The sequence below is a fragment of the Anser brachyrhynchus genome (assembly GCF_964034855.1).
Source record: "Anser brachyrhynchus genome assembly, chromosome: 6".
Lineage (NCBI taxonomy): Eukaryota > Metazoa > Chordata > Aves > Anseriformes > Anatidae > Anser > Anser brachyrhynchus.
This window is the reverse complement of record NC_137700.1, coordinates 32,991,734-33,019,460: the sequence shown is the minus strand read 5'-3', so window position 1 is coordinate 33,019,460 and position 27,727 is coordinate 32,991,734. Positions and strand designations below refer to the sequence as shown.

The window sequence follows — 27,727 nt, the reverse complement described above, 5'->3', positions numbered from 1 at the left end:
CATTGAGGGCGAAAAGATCCAGCTGTTAAAATGGAATATTTTCACACAAAGAGAAGTTAACAATCTTCCTAACTTGCCTGGAGAAGACTGGCCCCATATTTATTCATGCATATGCTTCAGGGGAAATAAAGCATCAACAGGTTAGAATGGTGGCTTGATGGATGCAAAAATAACAAGTGTATTCCTACCTGGCATTACAGAATATCTGAAAAGGAGTCCCCCTCATCCCCTCCCTACACAGTCCAAGTACCTGATTGTGCAAATGCCAGGTTTGGTAGTCATCTTTGTTACACCTCCGGCTGAAAATAGACTTGTAGTCCACTTTGACCAGCTGCCATTCAGAACGGAGACTGAAGTGTCCAAAAACTCTGCACACGAGAAAGGGAAGAAGGAACCAGAGTCAGACAGGGATACGCTTCCCTTAAGCAAATCATTTCTCATGAATCTCAGCTGCAGAAACCAACACACTGCCATGCAGCTTAATGTCAGAAAATGTTATTCAGTCATGTATAACACTTTCCTGATCCTGTTACATCCTAGAATTATTTAGCCCTTTCCTGATCTCTGTGCAGCTTGTGTCGGAAGGTCTTCCAAGTCTTCTGTACTTAGCACAATGGGTCATGAGTGTAACGCGAATATCTAGGTATCACTCAGAACAATAAAAAACCACTCTAGAAAGTAATGTATCTAATGCCAAGGGAGCTACTCTGATGAATATATGTTTAGGGTGTCTCAAAATCAAGCTTTTCTTAGCTTACTCAATTTCTGTACTACTGAACTTTCTGGTTGCACAAATTTACTACTTATGAATTGTAAGAGAAGCACCTGAAATAACATATTTGGGATATGGATCATAAGCAAGCAACTTGCAAAGGTGGCAGCCTCCCTTCTAACTAGTAAAAGCTGGCTGCAGCCAGTAGGAATGAAATTATACTGTCACCACTGTAAGGTTATCAGTAGAGGTTTTTCTTAATTATTTTGAGCAGGTCACACATCATCATCAGTCACTGATCACAGTCCATGGTTCACCTAGCTAAGTACTAAGTTGATTTTCAGGGTGAAAATGGCACATTTTCCCATGCAACTCCAGAGGAATGCAAGGCTCATACTGAGTAAAGCTGTATGCAGGAGCAATTGGAGCTGAAGGGTCAGCACTCAGAAACAGTGGGGGAAAGACTCAGACTGTAATTTACAACCGAGGCACAGATCTGTTACAAATGGGATCATGAAAGAGATCATGTAAAAATTAAATAGCACCAGAGGCTTCTGCCCAAGCTCGGACCTGCAGCACCACCAGCAGCAGAGTTGTTTGTTGAACACAGGTCTCTCTAATTGCCTTCCCAACTATAGAGCCCTCCTTCGACTGTAGGGAAAGCTATATACTTAAGCGTCTGGAAGAGAAGGACCACAGCAACAAAAAGCACTGGTGGTACAGATCACCACAAATACTAAGGGAATCTATATGTAGAAAGCTCATGCCATGGACAAAAAAACGAAAAAATGAAAAAAAAAATCACAGTAAATTCATGATTTAATTAAGAAATAACACCAGGTACCTAAGCAAAAGATTCCACCCATGCAGAAACATTGCATGTGTGTTACAGGGTGCTCATTTTTTGATCAAGTAACAGCTCCCTATTCCCGCGGCCAGCCATGATTTTCTCAGCAGAGAAGCTTTTCAATCAACTGCAGCTGGATTTCCAAAGAGGTGTGTAATAGGAGGAGATTAGGGCAGGGACACGGGTGACCAGACTTTAAAAGCCATGTACAACGCTACAACTTCTCATCAGCAGGGGAAACACCTCAGTCCACATAAACAACAAAAGCAACAGAACACAACAATCAAGTTGATTTGTCACTGTAACAAAAATTCTTGGTCACCTTGAAAGAATCTATAAAAGAACCTAAAAACTCATTCAAAATACAAGTTCCAGATTTCAAAATTCTCTATGTACTGAAACCCAAATCTTTTCTGACAGTCATACAGCAATATCATTGTATCACCATTACTGCAAAATTTACAGAGCAGAAAAAGAGTGTTTTTTTCATTACACCAAATCTTTCACTAACTTACATTTCAACCAAGCCACTTATGAGATTAAAGTTTTTGATTTAAATTATTCCAGGCTAAAAGAGAGGGGAGAGAGATGATTTTCAAATATTCCTATGAAAATGAAATAAAGTACAGAAATTCTATTGAGTTTCCTGACTGCAATCCAGATCCTACTGTGCCCCAGCATTACTCCAGTTCACCTTAATTTACACAGTAATCACTCAGTGTCGCTGGCTTTGCTCTCCCCTCACTGCTCAAACTACTCCTCTCGTACACTATAGCCTGCGCCAAAATTCATCTGCCTTGGGCTGTTTTTCATGAAAATTGTCTCAGCTCGTGGGTATCAGGGAGAGAAAGTGGGGTTGTGGGTTTGCTGTGGACGTCTTTCTACATTCAAGTTCTGCCTCATGGAGACAAGCTCTAAGGAACTGACAAGGGGAAGGACACAAAACAAGAAGAAGCAGTGACAGATGTGTACACAGGTTAGAAATGGGTAGGTGGGAAGGACTTGTCTGTAGGAATGGATTTATTAGGTAGATTGTTCCTGGCTCTGGTCTGGAGAACATTTCTTACTGTAGTCCCAGGTGTAGGGTACCAGTGATAAGAAGCAACAGCACATCCAGAAAAGGCTACAGAAGAAACTGCAAAACCCGTTCCTCAACACAAAAGGCACATTGTGAACCAAAATCAAAGCAAAGAAACCACAGCAATATCAGGTGCCAGGGCACTTGTGAGAAGGAAAGAATGGGAAACAGAGGGGGGATGCAGGAGGTCCCAGAAACCACGCTCCAGTAGGAGGAGTTCTAACTCCAGCCTAGCTCCCAGTTCTGCCTTGGCACTGGCTAAATCTCACCGGCTCTTATGCCACAACTGCTTTCAGTACATGGTCTTGTAGGATGCTCATCTGGTCACGGCATTATTGCACTACTAGGCAGCTCTCCCATGAATCTTGTTTGTCTTGGATTTGAAGCATGACTGAAATGTCACTCCTGCAAGGCAGCAACTCAGCAGGCAGAAATCATTTAGTCCAGCAGATTTATGCCTGTTCAGGATTTGACCTGCCTGTGCATTACACAGAAAATCTAGCAAGAGGAGGGGAGAACATAATCAAACACAAACACTTGCCTGAACTCAGAAGATAACGGGGCTGGAGAAACCCAACACTTCATCAGCATCTCAAGGAAAACGTTATTCCTCAGACTCAACCTTAGCTTACTGTCCAGAAAAAGAGTAAAAAGCTTCTTTGTGCTACAAAAATCAAGCTACCAAAAGCACTTGCTTTTTAAATCTATTAGAACAAGCTAAAAATCCTCTGCCATTGAAATTCTTCTATGATAATTAATGGAAAAAACGAGGTTTCCTAAGTGGAAGGCAATATATTAACATTCCAAAAGCACAGAGCATTAGCTACTCTTTAATTAAATGATTTCAAAGAAGATCTTTGTATATAATTGCTATAATTTAGATGAAACAATACTACACTAAATGTAATTAGAGGAGTGTGAACAGAGAGGAATGTTTTCCTCTGCGCTGCCGAGATAGTTCTGGGTCACCTCATTCCTAAAATGGCAACTTCCCCCCTCGCTAATAAAAAGCTTCTTGAGCCTGATCAAGCATTGCAGCGCAGCCTTCAGAGACGAGAGCTCCATATACGCAGCAGCTAGCAAGCAACTGCACCTTGTCAGCACTGCTCGCTAATAATGAACGCAGCCCAGCTGCCGGTGGTACTTTTCAGATGGAGAGATCAGCCCACACAACGAAGGTTACATTACGTTTTAAGGTGACTCTGTAGTGGGTTTGAAACTTCTACGAGAGTAAGCAAATGAAAGAAATGGAGAGAAGTGCTGTGCTCTGGTCTCCAAACAGTTCCAAACTCTCAAACAGATTACCCTGGGAAGCGATGAAAACCCTCATCTTTTTTGGAATTAGAACTAAGCTAAACAAACCATCACACGAACAAACCTTGATGTGCAAAATCAGGTGTTGCAGTTGAAGTCTACTTTCATCAGTTTTGTGAACTACCTCACTGGATATTTTCCCACAGCGACCAAGGTGCATCCACACGTCCACCTCTACCATCTCTGTTCTAGGGCTGCCAGGCCCAACCAAGAAAGCTAGGCAGAGAGCTCAAACATTTATATTGCTGATGTTCACCTCTCAAGAAGTGCTCAGCATTAAGTGCTTTCGGTAGGTACATCTGGATTTCTGTATCCTGCACAGCTGATCTGTGGAAGGGCTGTGAATGGCAAGACAGAAGACAGCATACAGGAGATAACCACTTCTTGTTAGCCGAGGACAGAAAAGTTTTGTGTACTCATTACCTCAGCAGTCTGACATGATTTTTCTCAGTTTTGAGCCTCTCTTAGAAACAAAACAAGACCCCAGGAGAGAGAATGAAAAAGGGCTGCCAGGAATTTATTTTTCTGTCCCAACTGGCAAGGCTTCACATAGCTTTGAAGATACAATCTCATTTATTTTATCCAATTCCTACGTATCTTTGTTTCCCATTTACTTAGTTTGTTCACTAAATTAGCAACTTTTTTTTTTCCTAAATAGAGCTAAACTATCAAGATGATACAGAGGAAAAGGGGACACAATGTACTATGAATTTTGCCTCAATAACCTTGCCTACCATGGTCTAACTGAGAGCTCTTAATTGCTCATTACAAGGGTAGAAGACAAAAGAAGGGAGCTGGTTGTTCAAGGTCCTACTCTGGGAAGTCAAAATGAAGAGAATGTTCTGATTTTTCCATTCATAGCAGCCTGATCTGGAAGTCCTTGAGAAGCAATAAATACAAGAGCCCACATGGCATTTAGACAGTCAGGTGTTTTTTTTTATTTTGGTCTGGTTTTTGAATGAGCTCAATTTAACAACGGTTCTCCGAGCTAAGCCATGGAATGGCAATTTACTGGCTTTAGACAGGATAGATTTTGTTTTGTCCCTCAGAGTAAGCAGTTAAAACACCACATAAAATCTTAGCTAATAGGACAGCCCCTTCTCAACTGGCTCTACGCACCACTCACAGTGAAACCATTGCTAGGAAACGAAAAAATGCTTCTCAATCTCTTCTTTTGAGGAAAAAAAAAAAAAAAAGGCAAGGCTTTTATTGCCAGGTCTTGATGTCATTAATTTGCAGCAAAATTACTAGGAACCCAGAAAACAATTCCGAAATGCTTACAGATTCATGATGGAGTCATTTTGGAAAAGGTCATTGGTAACACTGCTATAATTATATCTTTCATTAATTTTTTAAATACACAATAACTTACAAATGTGGTATATACTGACCCGATAACCTTGTACTGAAAGTGTTTAAAAGGCTTTTTACACTTACACAGTATGCTCTTGATGGATTGCATTGTTTTTGCCTTATCATTCCCTGCATTGATGATAGCTGTGCTTTTTATGCCATTCAATACTGCCCATTCCTGACAGGTCTACCGGAAACCTTGGATGATTTGAGGGTGACAAGACAACACCTCATCCACCTCTAGGCCATAGAGTCAATCCTTGTCCTTGCCTAGGTATGAGAAATGGATCTTCAAGCATAGTTCCTGCATTGCTCACAGGAAAAGCATCAGCTATATCCACCTGGATCCATCCCCGTTGGTAGTTTCAAACAAGCTGCCCAAGCACGGAAATAGAAATGTCTTCTCATGGCTAAATCAAGTTGCTTTCTATCATTTCCATAGTAAACTGTCAGGACATGATATGAAGCAAGCATGCGTTAAAGCTGTCTGTATTGAGCTGGTCTGGATATAGAGGAAAGACTTCATGCTTGTAATGGGAGATAACTGTCAAGACTGGTAATTTCCTCTGTTCTCAGCTGTGCCCATCAGTGAGATGACTGAAGATACAAAGGATGGAAGCAAATGCTAAGGTCATCTTCGCTACAAAAAACATCAAATATATACTCCTTTGTGAGGCATTTTTCCTTCACTGGACATCAACAAGGTGAGGAGGATTAAAAGGTACCTCATTTTGCTACCCACAAAGTACCCTGGGGACCTCTGAAGTCAAGTTTTAACAGGGTTAGGCCCTACAGAATAGACAGTTTATGTTTGAATACCTAAAATTGAAATGAAAGCAAAAAATACACGTAATAGATAGCATCTTAATCTATAGATTAACCATACAAGGAGATAGACAACAGAAAACTAGACAGAGAGCAAGCCAAATATACGCTTTAGTTAATAATACTGAAGGAAAATATAATTGCAGTGTCATCACAAGTAGACTGCTTATTTTAGGAAAACCTGAAAGCAATCTTGTTGCTTTTTTTTTTTATTGTGAAAGAAAAATGCTTGCAAAGGAAGTGTCCAAGCAAGCAAAAGAAACTAGTAAAATCACCCAGAACAGTAATGTTTCAGCTGACCAGAAACCGTGCTTTTGTCACAGGAATGGAGAGAGAGAGAGAGAGCGAGCAAAGCAAGGTTGCCCTCTGCTTCCACTGAAAATTCTTCTTTATTTACATCTGTGCCTCTAACGGGTAACGACAGGAGCAGTAATTTAATGGAAGGACCCACGAAGTGCTGGTAAGTACAAGCCGGAAGAACAACCTCCTGGCAGAGAAACCTTTTTTTTTCCAATTCCCTTCAGGCAATGAAGTTCAGGGAAACCAGGGGAAACCAAAATCATGACTGCTTGGTTTGGATTTTTGTCCCCATTAGTCAGGCTACCCTGGCCCTACATTATGTGGAACAGTGGTGAGACCATGCTAGAGAGCCTGGCTCAGTGCACACACTTACAGAAGGACACGGTACATAAAGGTATCTCCATCACTTGTTGACAGTTACAGGTTTTGAGGCAATAAAAGAAAATGCTGAGAATTTCACATACCCACAAAAAAAAAAAAGCCCATTATGAAATCTGGATCTGAAGCCATCTGTAAAAAAGTAGCAGTAAAGCAAGACTAGCTCCTGTGTGCAGGCTGAGCTGTTAGGGCTGAAAACACACAAGCAGCAACAGAACAATTGCAAATTGTGCTGGTGGGGTTAGGTTTTATGAATGGGGAGTAAGAGATGAGCCATTTCTCCATGAATTAAACATCAATCATGACTTTAGAGAAAACCAAATGGGCTGTGTAACCTCCTGATTGTTTTTTATTAAGGTTTAGATGGAATTAGCGTTAAAAGAGGTCACTAGTTACATGGAAATTGGATGGAAAGGGACTGAGACAAGGAAGCAGAATCTAATTGAGAGACACACAGATCAGCAATTAGGGAGAGTGGAAGAGGAGCCAGAGTTATCCTGTCTCATGAGTGGCAAGATGATGCAGGGAGCAAGAGACTGGAAATGAAGGAAACATAAAAGATGAAATATGACACTGGAAAGGCAGACAATTGCCAACAAAAAACACTTTCTGATTTTTTTCCTAAACAATAAATAGTCTTTAAGAGCCACTTTGGAGCATTTATTTCAGCTGCTTTTGGCTGACCTGTTAACTAGGAATTGCAGCCGTAGGGCAGCTGGGTGATGATTCAGGGCTGCTGTACTTCTGTCTGTGAATGGGAAAAGAACAAGAAAAGTAGCAAACTTTCTATAAAGAAAAGAATACTCTTCTTCCCAATAAAATCTGGATCTAGATTTTCAGCTGATGCAAATTAGTGCAACTCCTATGGATCATCTCAGATATAAGGCTCTGTTTTACTGCTGCTAATCGGAGGGGGAAAACTATCAGCACTTAAAACACCAATAATATATTAAAAGCAGACAGCAGCTCCCATGGTGACAAATTTGGAAACAAATTTAAGAAAATTCTAGTTTCTGCTCTGTTTCCCAAGATAACAGGTCAAACAGTTTTCATAGAATTGCTCACACAGATGAAATTTGAAGGAAATGGTTTATTCCCACATCCAATTGAAATTGAATGTCATGACATAGAGATTTTCCACAGAGTAGAAAATCAAAATGTTGGCCACATTCACTGACGAGCAATCCATGTTGAACTGCTCGTGGAAAGCTGCGCCACTGCCAGGTTCCAGGTCAGGAGGGAGAGGGGAGATGGTACAGGGGAAGAGTTTCTATGAATGCAAAGAAAAAAAAAATCCTGCAATAAAAATCCTGCAGTGCAATCATGGTAGACCTTTTTCTCTCAGCTTTTGGAAAACAGTCCTGGGATTATTCATCAGCCCAATGGGCACTTCCTTCAAAGCACAAGAGGAAAACCACTACAAATGACATGGTACAACATAGTTAGGAAGTAATGCCAAGTGCAATTAGCAAGTAATCTGCAGAACATATAATTATGAAGCAGGCCTACCGCTTGGGCTTGATTTCTCCATTAACTGCACAAGGCAATGGTTGGGGAGAGATTTTTTTTTATTATTTTTATTTTCTAATACAAAGTGCTATCAAAATAAGAGCTTACTGAATGACAAAACAAATCTTTTGAAATCTGGTCTCTAAAAAAATTATTGCCAGTGTTCCCAAACCACTTTACATGACAATTGCTTCAAAAGAAATCCCAGCAACATGAAAGGGAGTGTAAGACACCTGGGAAGGGTAGTAGGAAAGCACGTTAATTTTTAATGCTGTTTTTTCATGTAGTGTTCTCTCTCTTCTTCGAAGTACTTATGAAAGGCAACCAATTTCTGACAGCTTTGAAACCTGAAGATGCTGCCTCAGTCTTCTAGAAAAGATACTGGCAACTATCAGTAATCCGAGCATTTCCTAACAGGTCTGTGGTCCCAACAGAGGCAGGTGTTGCCCCTTTGTGAGAAGCTGGATAACACAACATGTCCAGTCATTTCAATCAGTTATCCTATCAAACAGTAGATTTTCAACAAGAGATATCCAACACAAATGTGGGCAACATCGCATGGAACATGCAGGACCCAAACACATGCAACAAGTACTGTCTGTGGCAGTTCAGGGTGACAGACTTTGCCTGGCATAGGTTATCAGAGAGCAGAACACAAAGATTTAGAAGGGGATGTGAGCTGCACATAGCTGGGTGATGGTGTAAGAAGGTGGTTGATCACTTTTAGTGGGGGAAATTTCACAGGTTTGGGTCAAAGGGATCACTAAACAGGGAAATCATGTACAGCGAGCATACGAGGTCAGGCTCTCCTCGGGAGCAGAGGCTTGTAGCACCACCTGAATGATGTGAAATGTTTCTAAGTACAGTAGTGCTGCTCTGGGAAGCTGCTTTCTACCACTCACTGTAGCCAAACAGTGGAAAATCTGTTAGAGTAAACTCTGCAGTCAAGCCAGGGTTGAGTCCTCCCAGCCCCCAGAGAAGCTGAAGAGCCATACCACCCTCTGCCCCACGCAGGACCAGGGCCAGGCTGAACAGAAAAGGTGCAGAGGCCACACGCTTTGTCAATCCACACAAGATAAAATCAGGTAATCAGAATATGTCACGGCTTTCCCTAACACAAAAATGAACAAGTCTGAGGAATGAGTGCGTGCACAGCACCCCACCTCTGGCTGTGCAACCCAGTATTAGCATGAGCAGTCAGTACAGCACACCCCAGCTGCTGGCAGGAGGACAGCACTGGAGCTATAATCCATCTGTCCTTATTTAAAAGCGCAAGAAACAAAGTACATTAGCCTCTAGATGAGGATGTCTGGATTGCATTGTCATCAGGCAACCCTTGTCCTTTTACTTAGGGAAAAGAAATCATCTGTCATGATCTGCTCATTCTCTCTCCTTCTGGCAGGACTTTTACATACTAACTTTGAAACAAAAGAGCCCAGAGGAGTCTCCAGATATCAGACCTTTTTCTAGTCCTCCACCCTGCACATCCCTACCTTTCCATCCACCTTGTCTGAGCATTACAGACAAGGTTTAGCCCCCTTTGTATTTCTTCAGCAATCTCCTTCCTAAAGAATGGGAGAAGTCTGTAAGGTACTCACCTGGGACTTGGGAAACCTGGTTTAATTTCAAGCTCTCCCATGGCCTGCGGGGTGACTGATGACAGGCACGTCCCTTGTTCTGCCTCTATTTCCCTATCTACACAATAGAACTAAAGATAACCATTTCTTTAGTAAATGTTTGATCTCCTGTCCAGAAACAGTATTTGACTCCAACGAGAGTAATGTCTGCCCTAGGAAGCCAGCGCTACACAAAACGTGCCCAGAGCCCAGTGCCTCCTCTGTGTGTTACGGCTTCTGCCAGGAATCTCCTGAGTACACCGTGCGACTGCTGGGAACCGATCTCAGGTCACAGCCATCCTTTTCCAAAGGCCCAATAAATCACATGATGCTGTCTGAGTAAGATTACTCGCAGCAGATGTTCTCATCACCTGATTTGTCTACTCAGGTGTCACAGAAAGACCTCAGCTCACACTGAAAGTATCAGCAGCATAATCAATGCTGTGCCTCTGTGAGCTGCTTAGGTGAATTCGTGCAGCAGTCCAAAGGCTAATGAATATAGTACTCCTTTGGCAGGGAGGGAGATGGGAGAAGGAAGTGACACTGATTAATCTGTGATCGTTAATAACGTTTTTAAGTCTTGCAAACGAAGATAATGATATGGGTAATCAACTGTCTTTCTTCAGGGTATAAACTGATCATCTGCTGGGATAAAATGGGAATTCCTATAACACACGTTTTCTTGTCCATTGTAAAGTCACTTGATGGCATTAGCAGATTGATCATTTTCTCGCAAAGTCACAGCTATTCATCACTTCCAGATGGTTTTGAAATTAGATTAGATGATCCAGGAGTGCAGCTCACTATAGCAAATGCCAATATCCTCTCAATCATTTTTGTTTCCTAACTTAATAACCATATTTGCAATTTTTCTTGTCAGATCAAGTTCTAAATTTTACTTTTCTTTCTGTGTGCAGTCATTATTTTCACAGAGCCATTTTAATTTCATGGATCCTATTCTGAAGAGTCCATATATAGGTTTTCACACTGCAGTTTGCACAGCTACATGAGTGACGATAGTACAATGAACTCACAAGGACACATCAGAGTCTTGCAATAAAATTCACAGCCAATAATAAAATCGGCTGCACCACAAACAGTTATTGCAATATTCATAAAAAGAAAAGAAAAAAAAAAAAGAGAAAAAAAGAAAAAAGGCAAGATAAGACCAGAATGCAGACAACTGTTTAAACTTCCCAGTCTTTTCTAGGTATCTTCTCAGGGTACCTAGGCAACTTGGATAAACCAAGTTTTGAAATCTTCCCTCTGATCTCTCAAAAAGACACTTTTCTGGTAGACCCTAGTAAGCACAAGCTGGATAGTCAGCTCTCAAGCCCTGCTTCCCAAAAGCAGAGAAGATAAATATGGATAGAGCTCAGCATCCTTCATCACAACAGCCCCCACATGTAATACTTTCTGGAATCCCTTCCTACTGGAAGCAGCAAGTTGGATTTATCTTTCTACAGATCTCCGACGAAATCTTCCCTCCAGATTCCCTCTTAATCAAATCCTCTGCTCAGCTCAGTAGCAACAGCAAAGGTTACAGAAGAAAGTCTGATTTTTTTCAAACAGTTTCTTTCCCTTTTTCTCAAGCAGAGTGCAGCTACAAGAGACCTGACTGATGGCATAGGAGTCTCAAGTCCTCTGCTGGGCCACAGGAATTGAGTAACGCCATGTCTATGTTTTTTTCTTTATGCATATTAGAGAAGAACCTCAATTACGTCTAGAAAGAATGACGTCTTGGTGTTTCTGCCAGCCACTCACCTCTTCTCTCATTTGCCGAGATTGCTAGCAGGGGTGGCAGCTCTAACAGGGTGCCAACTCTGGAGGGTGAATCCTGGCCCAGCAAGGGGAAAGTCATCTCCTCTGCCCACATCCCAGCAAAGGCACTATTTTCTACCACGTCTCTGTTTTCACCTTACTTCCCTCAGTACAACCACACAGAGGTGGCAGATCCACAACTTCCTACCCCTAAACAAAGGGGCAGGATCTTTCAAGGACATTGTGTCAGCTTGTAATTTTCTTTCCTATATCAGCTTTTAAACGTGACAGCAAGACTAGAGAGGAAGGCAATGAATGTTACTTTGCTTAAAGAGGAAAGATGATAATCACCTTATCAGAAAGTGACAGGAAAATGACTCTTGACTCCCATGTAATTTTGAACTCAGTGGGAGCTTGGACCTGGAAGCTACTGCCCCTTTCTCATACTCAATCTGCTGCACCTGGGCTGAGTGCTAATCAGAATCTGTCCGCATTGCCTTCATGCCTGTACATACTTTGCTGATGTCTTCCACAAATCAGTCAGTTCTTCAGAATAAGAGTTAACTCATGCAATTCCTGGCCACGATGCGACTGTTAAACTTTTAAAGGAATTTAGGGAAAAAATCATCAAAAAAATAGAATAAAATCATGAAAGTCAGGCATAGGATACTATGCATAGGATGCTATGTCTGATCAAGAAAGTGCCTTATTTACAAATCTCTATAAATTAGTAAAGTGTAAAAGGGAAACTTTTTTTTTTTTTTTTTTAATACTTTTAGCATCATCTGCTTGCCACTGTTGGATCAGGGAACAGAGCTAGAGTTACCTCTGGCCTGATTCAGTGTTGTCTGTGCTCTTCATGCCCTCTTTCTCACCTCAAGAGTCTCCTGGCCTCCAGCTCACCTCCAATGTTTCATAACTGCTTAGTCATTCTGCCCCACTCTTCTGCCACCCAGTGATGCGTTGCCAGTAATTATACGGACCTCCTGGAAAAAAAAAGTGCTCCCACTTCACCTCTGGTAAAGCTGTATGGCCATGTAAATGAGAAGGTGTTGGAAAGGGCCAGGGCTCATAACCTATTAATTTACAACCAAGAATTTTTTCTAATGTATGCATAGCCAAGGGAAGCAGTCACAGCTATGTTGGCAGACCAGTTTGTATTAAATCTTCTAAATGAAAATGTTAATACTCAATGATGCATACACAGATATATATATATGGATCATTAAGTATATGTTCATATTAACACTTATTTATATACACACACATGGGTGTCTCTACATAAATATATATTGATCACCAGAGACAAACTTAATGGTCCCCATCCATATATGAGTGTCTGCACACACACATGTGTAATGAGTCTACTAGAATGATAGCAAAACCTTGCAGGACCATGAAGCAAAAAGGTTATTTCTGTTTACATAGGTTTGTAGAGATGCTTAGCTCAGTAGATGAAGTGGCAGGGATAATAACTATGAGTAAGAGCTGGAACAACATAAAGACCTTCTCCGGCCCCACAAAAATATCTTGTCTCTGATTTGAATGGTATAGATTAGCAACTATTGAGAAAATACTGTTTCTGTTTGGATATTACAATCCACTAGAAGGGGAATACAACTGGATTCCTTTTCACTAGTGGACTACCTCAGGCAAGTAACATCCTGCACCTATGACTTGTCAACACAGAAATGTTAGACCCAACCCATGAAAACAAAATCATTAAAAGACATACCAGTCACCAGCAAGGGCTGCAGCAAATAAGTTAGAACACTGTACATTTAAAAAAGACTAGTGCTTACTAGTCACTCATTGGGTCACCTAAGAATGTGCCAAACCCTTCAGCCTTATCCATTTATTTTCCTAAAAGACCCTTTGTTTTGTACAGTTGTGCCAAACACTGCAATGTGCTTTAGCACACACCTGCTGAAGTGCTGTGACACTAAGGGAGCTGAACTGACCGTCTTGTCAGATGAGATGGGTGTCAAAATAACTGTGAAAGGAACCACAGGAGCAGATGATCAACCAGGAATGAAGAAAGGAGAGTAGATTCACCTTGCTTAGTCAGTAATTCCAAGTTAGGCTTGGAGCTCAGCTCACTTAGTCTCACGGTACTTCCCCGTGTGTCACAAATCTACATCCTGAGGTGGAGCCCACACAGCTATGTTTGTGAAGAAATTCATTCTTGCACCCTTACAGCCATATAAAATGAAAAATAAAATCATAAAACAATTCAGATTGCAACAGACCTCTGCAATCTATCTTGTAAATTCCCCCACTAAAAGCAATTCCAAATCCCACTACTCCAAACTATATTATATATTCAGAATCATATAATGCACACAAATCTGCAGATTTTAGCATACTGTTCAGTTCTTTAAGACTGTTTTAAGACAAATATACACAACATGAAGCACAGGATCCCAAAGCCTAGTATGCTCCTACAGTACAATTACTGCAACCGCTCACCTAACAGCCATGAAGTGATAGGAAATTCTGTGCTAAAACTGTGGCAGCTTCCTACAACCCAGACAGCCCACTCACAGGATGTGCCATGAAATGAAAGCTGGGAATAACAGTCATTCTACTGATATACTGATTTTAATAAAATAGTATTATGATAACATTGTTAATAATGCAATATGGTAATAACATTCGGGATATAATGACTATTTAATACACATCCCTCTCAGGACATTATTTTTCAGTAGTAGTTGAACACAGACCACTTTGGTGCAAATCAATGACAGAAATTTTCCCTAACTCAAATATTAGCGCAGTCTTGGCCCCTCTCTTTCTGTGTCCTGCTTCTACCTTAAGAGTTCTCAACTACTCCATCCTCAGCTGGAGGATGCTGATCACAAACCATTGTGTTGCTCCCATTAGCTTCTTGAAATCATTGCAATTTCTACCCACAAACACAAATTCTACATAACTCCAACCACCAAAATGTTATTCCGGCTTAGAGGATGACCAGTAGCAACAAAAAGGCATTAATCTCTTCTCAGACAAAGCTACCACAAGCTCAGTACGATCCTACATTGCCCTTATATATCGGTTAGCTAAAATTTTCATTGTGAGAAATACCTAAGTGATGTGTATAGAAGTGGTTTTCAGTCACACTTTATAAATGGGCTGTTTCCTAACTCAGTTCCCTTAACACTGTGAATGGGAATTTCTCTAAATACTTACCTTAAATATCATGTGAAATTTCTTTTTATAGCTTTTACAGACTCTTAGGAATAGTTTTAAAAATTCTAATGATGACTACTAATAATAACAATAATAATAAAATGCCTGCAAAGATTTCAAGGAAAAAACATGTTGGCTGTCAAGAAAGCTGATTTAGCAAGATAACCTTCATTCTACAATCCCTGTCAGAAGACTATGGAAATACAATAACAGTAACCTTAGATTTAAAATACATCTTACGCTTCAAAATAAAACTACACTGATTTATAAAGTAAACGGGTTGAATCCATAGCTACTTGAAACTGATTAGCTTCACTGATTTCAGTGAAGGTGCTGATGTGCAGATTTGAGTTCAGATCCTGCTGTGTATGTTGGGGGTTGGAAAGTGACACATCCAGCACTGCACAAAGAATGCCATTGAAAACCACCACGTTAACAAGCACAGAAAGTGAAACATTATTGCTGCATTTGGAGAAAAATGTGTAGAGTGGACAGAATGCAGATTCTAATCTTTAGACAGGGACTGGTATGTATATTCCCAAAAAGATGTTCACAGCGGTCTTGTGAAAAGGCTTACAAGTATATCACACTGTTGTACTTTGTTCTTGAAAAAAACAGGTGCAATATTTGCCGATTGCAAAGCAGCAGACGCACAGATATATTCTTCTATGCAAACAAGTACTCCACTTTCGTGAAGAAAAAGCTGACACCAAGGCATGGTTTTAGACAAAAGGAAAAACTAACACCTCTACCAAAATTGATGCAACGTCTACTCTAATAAGAATCTGAACAATTATCTGGGACACAAACATGGAGGCTGCATTGTGCTGCCTTGGAAATTTGTGCTGCCTTGCTGCGTTGTGCACTGTTCGGAAAACAAACTCCAAGTCCCTTAAGGGTGTAGCTCCATAATTACTCACCCTGGCCTTCCTAGGACAGGTCAGCACAGAAGATATAGACGGCCTATACAGGAGTTAGCTACAGCTTCCTGATCCTCTGGCTGTCCAAGACTACAGCACTAAGACACTTCATCTGTCTTGGCACAGATGGCAAAAAATAAAAAATAAAACAAACAAACAAATAATAAATAACTAAATAAAGCCAGCTCTAATGACCCTTTACCAGAAGAGGATTTCCCCCAGTCCTTTTCTTGCAGCTAAGGTGAACCTCCAAGCTCCCATGTAAGAAACTATTCAACTGCAGGTACAGACCACTCCTCACCACGTAGTTACTTCTGCTTGTTTAAGGCTGATGTGTCAGATTTTTGAAATGCAAACCAACACAAATCACACAACCCAGTTGGAATAAATTCAAATCACTAGCAGAAATGCCCCAGACACAACTGTTATCTGATCCAGGATTCCTTAAGAAACTGGTGACAAGCATACACAGCCGTCTCCTTTCGGTCTGTCACTACCTGTGACACCAGCAATGCGAAGCACCTACGCATTTCCTGCCACATAAGCAAGCAGATGGACTGAAACCTAGAAGAAAGCATACTGGGCCTGATTCTCCTTCCTCTTGCAACTAGTGAAAATCTGGAGCACTTCACAGTGTAAGGTGCAGAAAGCAGGAAAAGCAAACCTATTATAAGATGAAAATTACTCTACATTTCTCACCCCTTAGTTAGGGTAGGAACAATGCAACATCAGACATGTATCAATGTCTGATGTGATTAACCTTCTTCACAACACGGCAGATAGACTTTGCAGATGTGCCCCAGTCTAAGGACAGTGTCTTAGCCAGCTTGCTTTCTGATCCTTTTCAGAAAGCTGTTCCAGCCAGCCCAGAGAAAACACAGGTAAGAAGGTAACTCTGCAAGCAACAAAGGCAAGGCATCTAGTCTCTACTTTGTTTGGAGTCCCAGAGCAGAATGCTCAGATCTGCTTTGCTCAAGAAGTCAGATGACTTTTTGAGATTACTTTGAAAAGTTCCCTCTCTCCCTTCACTGTTAAACTCAGATCCTGGCCTGCTCTTGGGCAAGGATTACTTCACCAGTTCCATCACCCTTACCCAGTGTTACCTCACTCTTAGGAAGCGGTTTCAGTGCCAGCTCAGGCTCTTCTTTCCACTGTATGGGTAGATCATAGCACACTACACCTCAGTTGTTCTGAGCTCAACTCTGCATATGCACACTGAGAACACCTTTAACTTGAGCTAAGACCAGATGTACAACACACAATGCAGATAGCAAGCAATGAGGTTGAGGAATATTCATACTTGGCAGCAATATCAAAAGACACTCAAGCAGCACGACTGGAGCAAGCACAAAACTGACATTAGGTGCAACCAAACAGGTTGCTGGCCTCTGAAGAGCACTGCAGCCCCTGGGCCATCAGCTCCAAGGAACACAATGTCTTTGCAAGAAGGAACCTCTGGACTTAATTATTCCAACCTCCTATTCCAAGAGAGACTGTCACCACCTACACATCAGGGCAGACACATCTTCATCTAGCAAGGCTTGAAAACATCTAGGGGTGATGATACCACTACTCCTCTGTAGCCTGACCAGGGCTATATCATCCCCTGGAGCAGTAGCTTGTCCTACAATCCCATCTAAACTCACAAGTCAGATCTTGGGATCATCTCTCCTTGTTATAGCCCCCTGCTACTACTGGGAAGAGTTTCGCTGCATCACCTGTTTGCACGGACACTCCATCTGGGTCTGTGACCATCAGCATAAAACACAGAATACCACCATGCATTCATGCAACCCTGCATGTGTAGACACACAATGCTACACTGCAATGCAAGAGGCCCACCATGCACTGGGGGATCTCCATGCACTCCTTCTACCACCACATTTTAAGAAAGTTAAGAGCTGATATACTTACGTCATTATCTGGGTCTCTATGCCAGAATCTACAAGGGATCCATCCACAAAAAGCGGTGTTGATGTGAAACCGTATTTACTCCAAGATCTTCCCTCATCAAAACTCACCCTGGGATAAAAGCAGACAAGATTTATACATATAAAAAAGACTTACTCCAGAGCAACTGCAGCAATTAAATGTTGGCTAAGGTTTGCAAGATCCAGCTGCTAGATTTACAGACAGGCACCAATCTTTGCCATCTCCTAACCCACTAATTCATATTCTTAGTGTATTTTGAAAGATCAAAACCTTAGAAACTACAAACACCTGCAATAAGGACATGGATATACTTGATCCAGCTGTACATCAGACCTCAAGGGATGAAGGGGCATTGCCAAGTCCTGTTTCTGGATCAAAAGAGCACCTGGCATGAAGCAGTGCTCAGAGCATAAGCAACCCTGCTCTGAATGCAAGAAAATTTCTGTCAACACCATAGGAAGTTTCAAACTATGTGCGTATCAATGCCATATGGCATTAGCTACAATCTTTCTATCCCCATTAATACTTGTTTGCCATCCATCTCAGCAGCTGCTTCTGTTTTACAGTAAGGTGGAGGAAGGAGGCCAAACCGAGCCACAGTCAGTGACTAGTCTGGTGTGCTTTGCCTTTTACAGTTGTAAAGAAAAACTATGCACTGGTTAAAACTAAAGCATTTCCCTTCTTAGAGGCTAAGAGTGTTCACATTGTCAGTGACAAGCCAGGGTAATTCAGTAGTTTTTGATCATCTGCCCTTATCTACAATCATCCCTGTCCCCACAAACGTGCCCGGTGCCCTGGGCCAGGGCTGCCTTGCTCCCTGGCTGGGGCAGTGCGACAGGCCCCCGCTGTGAGGTCTTGCCCTGCTGTCCCCTTGTCTCCTGGCTTCCCAGCCCCCAGGGAGCCACCAGCCCTCGTCACCCTGACAGACTGTGTCCAAGGGTGCAGGGAACAGGCAGAGGAGGGTATGCAGACCCAGCTGCCATTATAGCAGGAAAGACACATAACCTCTGCACTGTCAGCCTGAGAGTCCGCATCAAGCTCCCAGAGCTGCTGCCCACCAACCATTCTAAGTGATGAAGTTTCTCTCTGCCCGCAGACTCCACACAAGTGCTCTCACATAATTTCTGCCCAGAATTTCAGCTCCAAGTTCTACCACTGAAGGAAGAACAAACAGAGAAGCACAAAGGTTTCTTGGCTCTGGAATTACTTAATCCTCTCCCAGCAGGGTCGTTTAAGAGTTCTCTCTAATTCTGTGAGGTGCCTGGGCTGTAAAAGCTGATATAACCCAAAAGGACATTACCAGAGAGACAATCATGGCATAAACTTGTTCTCTAAACATCAGGAAATACTTCTCATTTTAAAGTGAGCGTAAAAGAGAACTTTGACTTATTTTCCAGGCGAGGAAAGCTTGGGAGTGTGTGCATGTGTGTGTTCATGCATGTACACATGCACCTGAGCAGCTGAATTTGCCCAAGGGGGTCCTGTTGGAAACTGAACCCTCCCCACTCCAAGTAGGTAGCATCAGGGACAGAGAGATGACACCTAAGGACTAGGAAGTCAGTGCAATATGTATTACAAACAATGGATTACAATTACCTGAGCTCTCTAATGGGAAAATCCAAGGTTTGCACGCACCATTTCCTAAATATCTGCCTCTAGTAGTAGTGCCTAGGGAAACCTTCACCCGATTCACAACACACATCTGCCAGAAAAGGAAGCTGACTACAGACCAAAGACAGAAAGCTGGAAGAACAACAGCATACAAAAAGCTTATCTGCCCCAAATCTATTTATTTAAATGTATGTATCTTCCTGTACACCTGTGCATTTGTATGCTGTTCTGCTTGCATGCTTATCTATCTAAACAGCATTTCAATTTCTGGGGAACAGCATGCTTCATTAGGTTAGCTAAAGTTCTCTCAGCTTTTCAATTATCCACCCCTCTTTTCTCCAGGATGAAACTTATTGTACAATGTCTCTGCCTGAGAACTAATAGATATACACGTACCCTTTAATCTATTCCACTCCTGCCCATAAAACAGGTGCCTACTGAGACAATATGAAGCAAATTCCAAAGCCCCTAAGGGTACAATTTTGGAAGAAACCTGTTGGAGCTTATTGATAACAGCTCTAAATCACTCCTCATTTAATGGAGTGGGTGGGGCACTCGTAGTACTGCACATGCAATTTCATGAGATTTGGTGGAAAGGGAGAATATCTGAAAGAAACCTTTCCAAAGCAGACAAAGGTGAACTGGGTTCTCAGCTCCTATGGAAAGTCAACCCGTGACCAAATCTTTCCTGAAATCTAAGTACATGCACTTGGATATAGCGTATTGTTAGGTCCAAAGAGCCTCCACAAGGAAAGACACAATTAAAACAGTTACACCTGTGTTAAAGAATATAGCCATAAATGGTTAATACATGACTTACAGCTCTTTCAAAAACTGGCTCACCTTTCACTCTTCCAGAGCTCAACTTGCCACAGTCTGATGCACCTACTGCTGGTGACTCCTACCCTTGGCTAACACACACCTCTCCTGCCTTGGATCATACTTGGCTTGGTTTAAAGACTTAGGCATGGTCCTCTTGGTGTCCTCTTTCCTGTGGGAACTTCAGGTATGGTCATGACTACCAAGTTACCTAGCACAGGCAAATGTTTCTAAGTCACACAAAAACACACTCTAACTACAGGCAGAAAGATCCTAAGCAGAAAGTAGCTGGAGCATCATTATGGGTCTGTCTTGTTACTACTTTCCTGTATGTCCCAATTACAGGAGGCTGTTGACAAGAGGATTGCAGCCTAAACTGAACCCTGGCCTTGACTCTGTATGGCTGTTCATATAACATGGCTGCAACAAAATCACTTATCATAAAACAAACCTGGAATCCTTTAGAAGACAGTAACGTTTAGCAACATAACTCCACCATCCTTATCAGCATTTATTGCCCTCTCCTCTCCCTCCATTTATCTGTCTTACCAGATTAATGCTACTGCAAGCAAAAAGCAGAAGTGAGGAACAACTCTTCTCAGAAATACCTGAAGCACAGACTGCTTCTTACTCAGTATATATGTATCTGTTAGCAGAAGAAAACCCCACCTGAAGCATTGTAGTACATTACTAGTGCAAAAAAAAAATATTAATAAATGTAACTATGTATATAGCCATTATATTTTTATAATGGTGCAATAATCACTGTGTTAATCATTAGAAACAAAGAAAAGGTAAAATGCAGATAAGAATGATCTCAATTGCTCATTTAGAGTGTAGACACTAGACGTTGACCAGCTGACACAAGACATTAGCACCGCTGTCAGCTTACCCGCATCAGGAAAGCTTATCAAAGTAATAAGTTTCCTTACCACAAGTGCCTGATGGGCACTGACGTTTGTTTCAGAGCCACTAGTGCCCCTCCCCAGTCCAGAAACCACACGTTGTATTCCTCCTCGAAGATCTGCAAGCACAAGTACTGCATGAATGCTCTACTCCACTGGAAAAGGAAGGCTAAGAGAAGGAATAATAGTAAAATGCTCCATGCTTTCCTTCTCTCTGCAAAACATACCTGTCTCCAGGAATTCCCACCGTCAGAAGAGATGAACATGCCAACATCAGTGTAGGAAAGCTCAGAGCCAATATTACCTGCAACAAAAGTAAGGGGCAAAAGTTCTTGTGTGAATACAGAACTTTTTCCAGGAAACCAAAAGTACTTGGTCTGACCAGTGCTTTTCTGCTGTTCTTTATTCTATTCTTACCTAAAAACAACACCACAGTTAGGTGCCAAGATTCAGTTACAAGAGTAATGCAAACATAAAACCAGTATCAATTTGAAAATCGACACTGGTGAGAAACAGAATTACCAGCTTACTTTCCCAACAGACTGCAATGCTCATAATTGCAACCCACTAAAGGCAGGCTTATTCTAGACCTACACATTTGAAAAACTGTATATGAAACCATATATCCATTTAGTGCACACACAAATCATCAAAACTGGAGCAGAATAGAGGCCACGGTCCCAAGCCACTAGATATTCCGTTGCACACACATCTTTCTCTGAACTTCCAGTTGTCATGCTCTGGCTGGCAAGTTGGATCTCTGTGATCTGCCAGTCTTTGTCATGAGTAATTACCTCTGTCTCTTCTTTTCATGTAAAGGAGAACATCCAAAAGCAAGTTACTCGCACAAACCCAGTTTAAAGGTGAAACCAAGGCACCACTGAAGCTCATGATTAGGGGGCTAGAAAGCCTATTTGAAATTCTGTCAAAATGCTCAAAAACTTAACTGATCTCAGAACCTGCAGTCAAACAAGCAAAGCTTCTTCCTGAGTCTACTAATGTTTTGGAATTAATGAGGACTGTGATGTAATGAAATATTAGCTGTCTTTAAAGGAATCTTGTTTGTTCAGGTCTGAAACTCACCTGGGGACAGAAGCAGTGCAGACAATTAAGCTGGGTCAAATGACTTAACAGAGAGGTAGAGACCATATTGAGCATTATTCTAGACAATATCGATTGTTCTCATTGACCTAACAAATTGTGAGCCTCAACTTACAGCCCTTTGGAGTGAGCTACTCTGCCTTCACCATGTGTTAGGAAATGGATGCGCCACACATCAAAGCAGTGCAAAGGTCATACATCAGCCTGAACTGTATATACAAACAGCACAGCAGAACACCATTTGGGGACACCACCTCTGAGCTTGAAACAGCTATCAAAGGTCCCTCATCTGAGACAGCAGACAGAACAAGTGATACATCTTAATCACGTAATTATGAATTTCTACTAAATCACCAGCTCTCTAGAACCTCTGAGCATATAATAGTAGAAGAGCAATGTCCTATACCTGAAAAACTTGCCCGTGTTTTGAGCAGACCTTTTTAGCTTACTCCCCAAGTTACCCCGAGGTCAGCATCTTGCTTCTGTTTCCAAAGCTAAAATGCCTACAAGCACCAGGTTCACTGAACAGTATAGGTCTGTCCTAAGCTAATTAACTCTGACTTCCCTACTTCCCAAAGCACCCAATGGCTTAGGGAAAAGCTACCTGTTTTTCCTGCTGATCTGTCAACAATACCTTCAATCAATGCTAGGCGGGATTCTGGTGGTAGGAAAGTCTGTCCCATAGGAAGCAGGCAGAGGTAGCACTGACATACTCTATCAGAAGATCTCCCAGTGATAATGGCCCACAACCACTATATTGCTGCTGAGCCTGTGATTTCCTTATTCCAAGTCCATTTTTTACACAGTGAGCCACTCTTACACCTTCCGAGTAAAATTGTTTTTAAAACAGGTGTAATTTCCACGGAAGGAGGGAGAACTAATATTTTTTCTTCAAAAAAAAGCAAAGGGAGAGGTGACACTCTTACACATCTGTAGCATCAACAAGAGCATAATAAAAACACCCCAATGAAAATGTTAATTGAATTTCTGACATTTAATGCTGGAAAATGAGAAATTAAAACCCAGATGGAAGTTGACACACTCCTGTCACCATTATGGAATAGAACTAGGCACATTGTTGTGACAACTCTTTTTCCAAAAATAAAACATCTGGCTCAGGGAGACAGGACAGCTCGATAAAGACTTCTCCTTCAGTGTTCAGGATATAGAAACACCACACCGTCCACCTACCTAATCTTCCTTCCCTCACACCAGCAAGAATAACAAAACTGTTTTAGAGGAAGGTACGAGGAAATCCTGCCTGTTTTTCTGTATAAAGCTGTTCCGAGATTTTCTTCATTCTTTCCATCTAAGCTTCGTTCAGCTATAAGGATTCAAACCCACACCAAATATACTAACTCCCAAGCAAGTGAAGAGGATTTTGATATTAAAATATAATTCTTCCATTAGCAAGAATCTAACCTCTGCCCTCCTATTGAGTCTGAGTTTCACTTCATTGCTGGAAATGCACCACTGTAAATCAAAGCGCAAGATTGCTCAGCAGAGGTTTTGAGCAGCCCATGCCTGTGAGAATAAGTTGCAATGCTTATCCTGGAACACATTTGCCAACATGGTGAGACACTCCTGTTGTTGTGAAACTGGTTAGTGGAAACAGATGTGTATATTCCCAACAGGTTAAGCTTTTTATTGTACGAAGCAATAAGGCAGAAATGATATTCTGCCTCTTAAAGGTTAATTGTTAGACTGGGAAAGCATTCATCCCATGCACTGGCAGCTTGAAAAGAACCTAATTTACTAACAATTTAGATCAATGCCTAGAATCTCACTGTCCTGCTGCCTCTGCTTCCTAAAAGGTTAAAGAAAAAAAGTCTCTGCAATCACAGCATCGTGGCTAGGGCTTGCTCCTACACATCCATCTAGCAAGTGTGACCTGCCAGGAGTGATGACTCCACTTGGATAAGCATAAGAAGATCTGCAGGTTTAAACCAAATTATCTCGCCCTGTTTGGCCTGGATCAGTGAACTGGAAATCACACAGTGTTTCCCTTGTTGAGCTATAAATGTCATGAAGGGAACCTGTGTTTCAGGTTCTGGCTTAGTCAGGAAGACACACGGAAGTACAGAAGAACATGAGAATGGAAACGGCTGGAAGAAACAGTGCAAATTCATAAAGGCAGTATGCTAACATGACACAATTGCAAGCCACTTGAATTAAAGAATTAAGAATTAAACTGTCAGAGAGAACTAGAGTTAAAATGAGCCTTGGAAAGAATGGCTAAGCTACTTGAACGTATTTGAACGTATGTAGGAGCCTCTCTGTGAAAAGGCACCCCCTGCTTCAGAGACCAGCTTTCAATAGCACCGGCCACTCAGAAAGCACTTTGTTGTCCCTGCAGCTCCCACAGAGCTGTGGAAGCTCTGAGCACGGGTGGTAGCTCTATCCATCCTGATTAGGTTGCATGCTGTGTGCAGGCAATGGAGGACAAAAGCGTCTCTGACGGTTGTCAGATTAATTGCAGCGGGTCATCCACTGCCACCATGCCAGTATTGTAGCAGGTTGTCATGAAAACATTGCAACCTGCCAAAACACCATTTTGCAGAATGTCCCACAGCACCAATGACCCATGCAGTCATGATGAAGTGCTGCCAGTCTTGGAGCAACACAGTGTAGAAAGTAGGTACCATGCACAAGACAGGCATTCATGAAGTCCAGGCTTTACCCAACAGGCTTTGTTAAAACTCTGTTGCTCAAAAGGTGGAACATAGCGATACTGCCTGGGAGCATAGCCATAAATACAGTCCTTATTCTTATTCATGCTAACTCCAGCAAATTGGTAGACCTACATCAGTGGTTGTAATGATGTCAAGAGAGAGGAGTTAATAATGCCTGTTGGTAATGATCCCATGCACATTTGGGCTCAGACCTGCAGATGGGTTATAGCATAGCAACAAATACCTGGCAGACATAATCTTTTTTGAAGTAAGAGACCACATGCCTTCTCCTAGTCCATAACACATGAGAGTTAATTAGCTTAGCACTTGGTGAAAAAAAGCTGAAGACTTTTACACTAACAGAAAACATTTTATACACACTCAGGCTCCAGGTGAAGCATGGGTGAGTGCTGAGAAGCACTTAGGTTCTTACCTGTTGCCACCAGCAGCCCAGGGGCTGTCTCCTTGCTGGAAATGCTTCCTGAAGTATACGGATTCTCTGAGAGCTGCAGGTGTAAGTGCAATGAGCAAAAGGGCTGTTGACAGGAAACAAACAAAAGACAGAAGTTTCAATACACAGTAAGTCAAGTAACAGAGGAATCCTTGGTGATTGCAGACAGATGCTCTGATCCTTCTGACAATGACCCCTCTCCTTTTAACACTGTTGCAGATAGAAGCATATATTCCATTTCTGAATAAGCAACATAAAAGTAGCTGAGAGCAGGAGAAACAGAAATGCTGCATTACAAGAGAGCATATCTGCATTTGTTTTTACCAACAATATGATCTAGAGCACTTCCTCTTAGTAACTTTCATATTCTGATGTAAGTTCAATAAAAAAGGTCAAGCAAGATGGCAAGAATTTTCTTTTTGCATAGCTTCATAGATTTTAAAGGAAATCTACTCAACTTGCTTAACATCTAGCAAGTCAGGAGAAAAAAACGGGAAAAAGTAACCAGTAAAAGTTCAGGGGAACACCACTCCTTTGAAACACAGGGGCTACAACCTACTGTAAAATGCCTGTTCACTGAATGTTGTTGAATTACGTCGCAAGCCCAACCTAAAGTTCTCATCCATAAACTGTGCCCCGCTTTGGAGCACCTGATTTTGCAAATCTCTGACTGGCAAAAATCCCTCCTACCCAGCCATATGTGAAGTTTTGTCAACCCGGAGAGTAATGTAAGAGACACTAAAGGAGTCAATTGTGCTTTAGAAAGGTCTGCCACTCACCAGCTGGCAAACCACAGGATCCCCTCTTAGATTGGTGGCCGGTGCCTGCAGCAAACGCCAGTCTCTGCCCTTGTTGTAGGTAATGAAAGTCTTGATTTGGTCATCTATCTTTTTGTTAGCCAGGAATATGCCTTTGATCCCTGCTACCTAGGAAAAATGGAGAGAGATGAAAAAAATACATCGGAAAAACAAGCCAAAGGAAAGGCCCATCTGAGCACTCTCAGCAGTGGACGCTCTCTGCAATAGCAATTGTCATCTCAGTCCAGCCTTAGAAGACTGTGAATGGCATTACAAATACATCACAATGCTGCATGCACAACTGAAAGACCTTGTGCAGTCCCTCTCTCTAGAAGAAAAAAACAAGGATGTTCACAGAGCAAATCCCTAGCAAACAGCCCAATTCTAGATTTTCCTGAGTGGTTGCAGACAGGCCCATTGTGGCCTTGAAGGGACAGCATGCACATTAGCTTTATGATCCCAGGGACGTGGGCTGCCCCACTCCCTCCCCAGACTTCCATAACACAGGAAACAGCAGGTACACCAGAAGCAGCATGGAATCTTTTTGTTTTGGTCTTTTTCTTCTTTTACACAAAAGATAGAAATCCTGAATATACTGAAACATTGATGTTTTGCAAACTCGATTTCTTCATGCTCCTCCATTCCCAAATTCTGTCAAAATCAACCCAGTTGTTCCAAATGTTTTGATTTTTGTTGGCAGAACCAATTCCAACAGAATATGGTCCTGCCAAGATGTCCCCAAGCAGATTTCGTGTTTAATCTGGTCTCTGTTGCACAGCTGTCTAAGTGAGACAGAAAGTTCCTTACTTGCTGCAAATCTGGAACTTCCAGGCAGCAGTCAGGATGAAAATCCTTCTGGTTCTGAAGTTCCCTGAGTGACACTACCCTTTGAATGATCCCATGAAAATCTCTCTTGTCATTTAACAGCAAAGACTGATACACAGCTGCAGAGCACGGACTTTACCCAGGAATGAGAAATAATTCATGTTTACTTCAGCTGGTTCATCACATTACAGATTTATTTATTTTTTTCAGAGGCAGGTAAATATATTTAAGGAGATGAAAGTAATATGTAAAGCCTGTTCTTCATATTGATCCATGTGTTATTTGTGAGTTTTCTCTCACTGCCTCAAACCACCTGGATTTTTAGAAACAAATTGATGATGATGTTATATTGTCATTATTCAGGCTGAAATAAATGTATAGTTCTGACTTCTATATGAAACTGGAAACATATTTATTTGTGTTATAGTAGAACTTCCCCAAGTCAGTCTGCAACTACTGTTAGCATTACCAAGTAGTTAATATTGCTGTTTCTTGCTGGCAAAGTGCTGAGCCCTGAGCCTCAGCAGATCTTCCAGGCAACAGAATGCTTTGAAGAAACCAGGAACTGGAACAACTACTACTGTTCTTGGCCAAGGCTGAAAGGCCTAGCAGAAGAAGGAGAACAGAAGATTACAAAGGGTAGAAGTTTTCCATTTGTTGTATCTGGGCAAATGATACCTGTAAACTTTTGCTTACAATTCATGAAATGCTCAATGCTTACAAAGGTGGAATTTATATTCCCTACCTATGAGTAGGTATCTCTAGCTGTCCAAGGGGAAACCCCCTATTTCTAGACCTTCTTTACACAT

General features: G+C 41.7%; 1 protein-coding gene across 15 annotated transcripts in view; it reads right to left on the bottom strand.

Moving 5' to 3' along the window:
- SORCS3 (sortilin related VPS10 domain containing receptor 3) overlaps positions 1-27,727 on the bottom strand; it is a 313,425-nt gene that overhangs the window by 38,358 nt on the left and 247,340 nt on the right. For all 15 annotated transcript variants that reach the window (XM_080597782.1, XM_080597781.1, XM_080597774.1 and 12 more), the window contains 6 exons: positions 26,076-26,222; positions 25,279-25,381; positions 21,300-21,376; positions 21,100-21,191; positions 17,720-17,827; positions 251-368 (listed from right to left, as the gene is read on the bottom strand). In XM_080597782.1, coding sequence (XP_080453908.1) covers positions 251-368; positions 17,720-17,827; positions 21,100-21,191; positions 21,300-21,376; positions 25,279-25,381; positions 26,076-26,222 — 645 coding nt within the window. The remainder of the gene's footprint in view (positions 1-250; positions 369-17,719; positions 17,828-21,099; positions 21,192-21,299; positions 21,377-25,278; positions 25,382-26,075; positions 26,223-27,727) is intronic.